This window comes from Stegastes partitus, unplaced genomic scaffold (assembly GCF_000690725.1).
Source record: "Stegastes partitus isolate 25-593 unplaced genomic scaffold, Stegastes_partitus-1.0.2 Scaffold510, whole genome shotgun sequence".
In the NCBI taxonomy this organism is placed as follows: domain Eukaryota; kingdom Metazoa; phylum Chordata; class Actinopteri; family Pomacentridae; genus Stegastes; species Stegastes partitus.
Genome location: NW_007578241.1, coordinates 444935 through 448326, shown reverse-complemented (window position 1 = coordinate 448326; position 3392 = coordinate 444935). Strand labels below are relative to the sequence as shown.

Sequence of the window (3392 nt, the reverse complement as noted above, 5' to 3'; positions counted from 1 at the left end):
TTACTCATGAGCATCCACGGCTGTTCTGGTTCTGTAGCGCTGCAGGAGTGTACATGACAGCAACTGCAGAAAAACACCCAGAAGCCGGTCCAGAGGGCGACTGCAGCCGTTAACAGACGAGTGTGTTGTGTTCAGGTACCTGGAGTTCCAGCGGATCCCTCACACCGAGCCGGTGGAACACGAGTTCCGCTGGGGTCAGCGGGCCGAAGCCGAAGTGTCCAAGGCCAAGATCCTGGAGTTCATGGGTCAGGTGAGTGTCTGAGCCTTCAGCAGCCACTTGAGTCCGACAGAACGGTTCTGACCACGACGCTTTGCCCTCAGCTTCACGACCGGGACCCCCAGAGCTGGACTCAGCAGTACAAAGAAGCCCACTCCAGCCAGAACTCCAGCCAGCAGGCCGGCGGCAGCAGCCAGAGATGACCGGAGCAGCTCCACACTCGACCCGCCTTCAGTCTATTTATTCTGGGTCAAAGAGGCGCTGCAGCGGTCCGGTCGGGTCACTTCTGAGCCTCATCAGTACAGCAGATAGACACATGACATTTAGGAGGAAGAACACATCTGAGTTCTGGTAGAACCTGACACCAGATCAGTTCTACGTCCATCCAGGTGTCTCCGATGAATTTGACTAATTTTGGATCATTTTTGTGTATTTTTCTGGACGACTTTCACGTCACTTTGAACGATTTTTGGAGTTTTTTTTTTGACAATTTTCTGGTACTTTGGACAATTTTCACATCGTTTTAATCAATCTGTGATTCTGGACGACTTTAACGTCATATTTAACTATTTTTAATGAAAAACGCATTTGAGTTCTGTTTAAACTCCATCCAGCGTCTGAAGACCAGAACCCTGGACGAAGTCATTTAGGACGACTTTCATGTTGTTTTGAATAATTATTTGAATCATTGTGAATATTTTTGAGTGATTCTAGACATTTGTATCGACTTTTTCAACATTTGTGCATTAAAAGAAATAAATTTGGGGCCGTTTTTGTGTCATTTTAGACGACTTTCGTGTGGATGACTGGACCTGGTTCTGTTCATGTCCTCTGTAAGCAGCTGGTAGCATCAGTATTATGGGATGTATCGTAGTGTGAACAGACTGCAGCAGTTTAACGTCGGTACCTTGGATGTGTTCTCTGCTGTTTAAAATGATTCAAAAATTGTCCAAAACTTCACTGAAATAACAAAACACTGTAAAATCATTTAAAACCTGCCAGAAAAGACTCAGGAAGGAACCAAAATGGGGTAAAAAAAAAAAAAAACAAGTCCACAATCATTTGAAAATTGTCCAAACTGAGCCAAAAAATACCTCCAACTCGTTTGAATTGTTCTGGAAGTTTCCCAAAACGTCCCAAATAAACCAAAACATCTCAGAAACGGATCCAAAATGACTCAAAATTTAACTTAATTAACAACAGCTGCTTTAATATTAGTCTTAACAGGTCATACGTTTGTTAAAATCAACAAAAAATACACCAAAAAAAAAAGTCTACAACAACTTGAAAACTGTCCAAAAAAATTATTCAAAAAATGTGCAGAATTACTAAAATATAATCTGATCATTTTCTAATATATTCTGATTTTAAACGTCAGAGTCGGACCCTGTTTGTACTTGAAGGGACGTAACTCTGGAAATATTCACAGAACGAAGGTGAAACTGATCAAATAAACTGAAGTTCCTCCAGATAGAGTCCGGCTCCGGCTGATCTTTGTCTTTTCTTTAATTTATCTGTTTTTTAAATAAGCTGCAGCGTCTCTTTAAACTCCTGCTGCTTCACATCCTGTTGACTCATTTGTATATTAAGATTTTTTTAAAATAAAATTTCCAGCAAACAAGAGTTTCTGTTCAGATTTTATTTCCTGGACCTTCAGGTGACAGTTCACAGAATCAGACACTTCACACCAGTGATCGCTGTAGCCGACACGATTGCACATTTACACAGAGGGAAGCGTTTGAGCTACAGATCCGACACCAGCGATGAGTTAAAGGTTCTAAAAGGTTCTGACTCGACTACGTGCATTTACAGTGGTGTGCTGGCATCCCGTTAAAAACAACAAAACAAAACGAGGTTCCCCTGAGGATGTTCTCTATTGCTGCCTCGGGCGACACCGAAGCCTTCTGGTATCATGAATCCGTCCGTCACTACGGTAACCGCTGTGTGAACGGACACGTTGGAAACGGGTCAGAATTAGTCAGGTGGGTACCATAGTCGTTATGAATGACCTGAAATGTGTCCCAAAGGACCTGGAAACAGTCCAGAATGTTAAAAATAAAAAAGAGTCTCAAACTCGTCTAAAAACGAGTTGAAATATTTCTAAAATGACTTGATGTGTCCAAAGTGATTCTAAATTCGTCTAAAATGACTCAAGTGAGCAAAAATTTGTCTTAAAAATGCTTAAAAACGCTTGAAAAAAGTCAGAAATGACTAAAAATGAATCCAAAATGGCTCAAAACATTTTCAAAAACTTAGAACAAAAAAAACTCATCCAAAGATATTTGAAATTTGTCCAAAAAGTCTCAAAATCAACTTTGTGGATGTTTTATCTGCACAAACAGCAGCTCTGAGACGTTTCTGTTTGTTTTTGTTCTAGTCGCCTCGTTTAGCTTAAAGAACATTTGCAGGTTATTTTTGGGGTTGACACAAATATATTTGCAGGACTTAATGTTAAAAAACATTATTTTCCTTCACATATTGAATATACTAATATATATATATTGATGTGATGTACTTCATATTTGAAGTTGAGTTCCAGTGAGCTGATCTGATCTCTACATTCATTTATACCCGTATCTATATATATATATATATATCTATATCTATGCCTCATCCTTCATTAAGTCCTGCTGGTCTTTGAAGACCGTCCATGTGTTGACAGAACCGTGGATCCATGATACCAGAACCAGACCTCCGATCTAAACCTAAAGCTGAGATAAACCTGATCACAACACGGCTACATGAAACAGATCATCAGGACCGGTAAAAAATAAAAAACAGATGCACCAGAAGTATTGCACCAGATCCCTCAGGTTCCTGTTAGAACGAGCCACGTCGGCGGTGGACGCTGCATAGAGTGGTCATGTCTTATTGTCATTATCATGTGAGGCACATTGTGGTGTTTGTGGGGCAGTTAAAGGGCCAGATGTTCCCTCCAGTTTTCTCTCGTTCAGCGTTTTCCACCAGAAACCTTCAGGTCAAGCCACAGTTTGGCAGCTTTTAACCAGTTTCTGTTTAGTCCCTCTGCAGCAAACACCAGCCGGCTTTCTGCTCAAATGTCAAGAAAACTCCTGAAATGTTGCAGCGGAGTTGTGAAAAAGGAAAGACACTGGTTCACGTTAGCTGCTTTGGAGCAAATAAACTGCATAGTGTGGACTGGAGGTGGCGCTACAGC

At 41.1% G+C, this 3392-nt stretch overlaps 1 protein-coding gene across 2 annotated transcripts in view; it reads left to right on the top strand.

Moving 5' to 3' along the window:
- Positions 1-590, top strand: part of ndnl2 (necdin-like 2) — a 6945-nt gene extending 6355 nt beyond the window's left edge. For both annotated transcript variants that reach the window (XM_008287636.1, XM_008287637.1), the window contains exons 10-11: positions 136-250; positions 322-590. In XM_008287636.1, coding sequence (XP_008285858.1) covers positions 136-250; positions 322-420 — 214 coding nt within the window. In that variant the 3' untranslated portion in view covers positions 421-590. The remainder of the gene's footprint in view (positions 1-135; positions 251-321) is intronic.
- Positions 591-3392: the final 2802 nt, after the last annotated feature.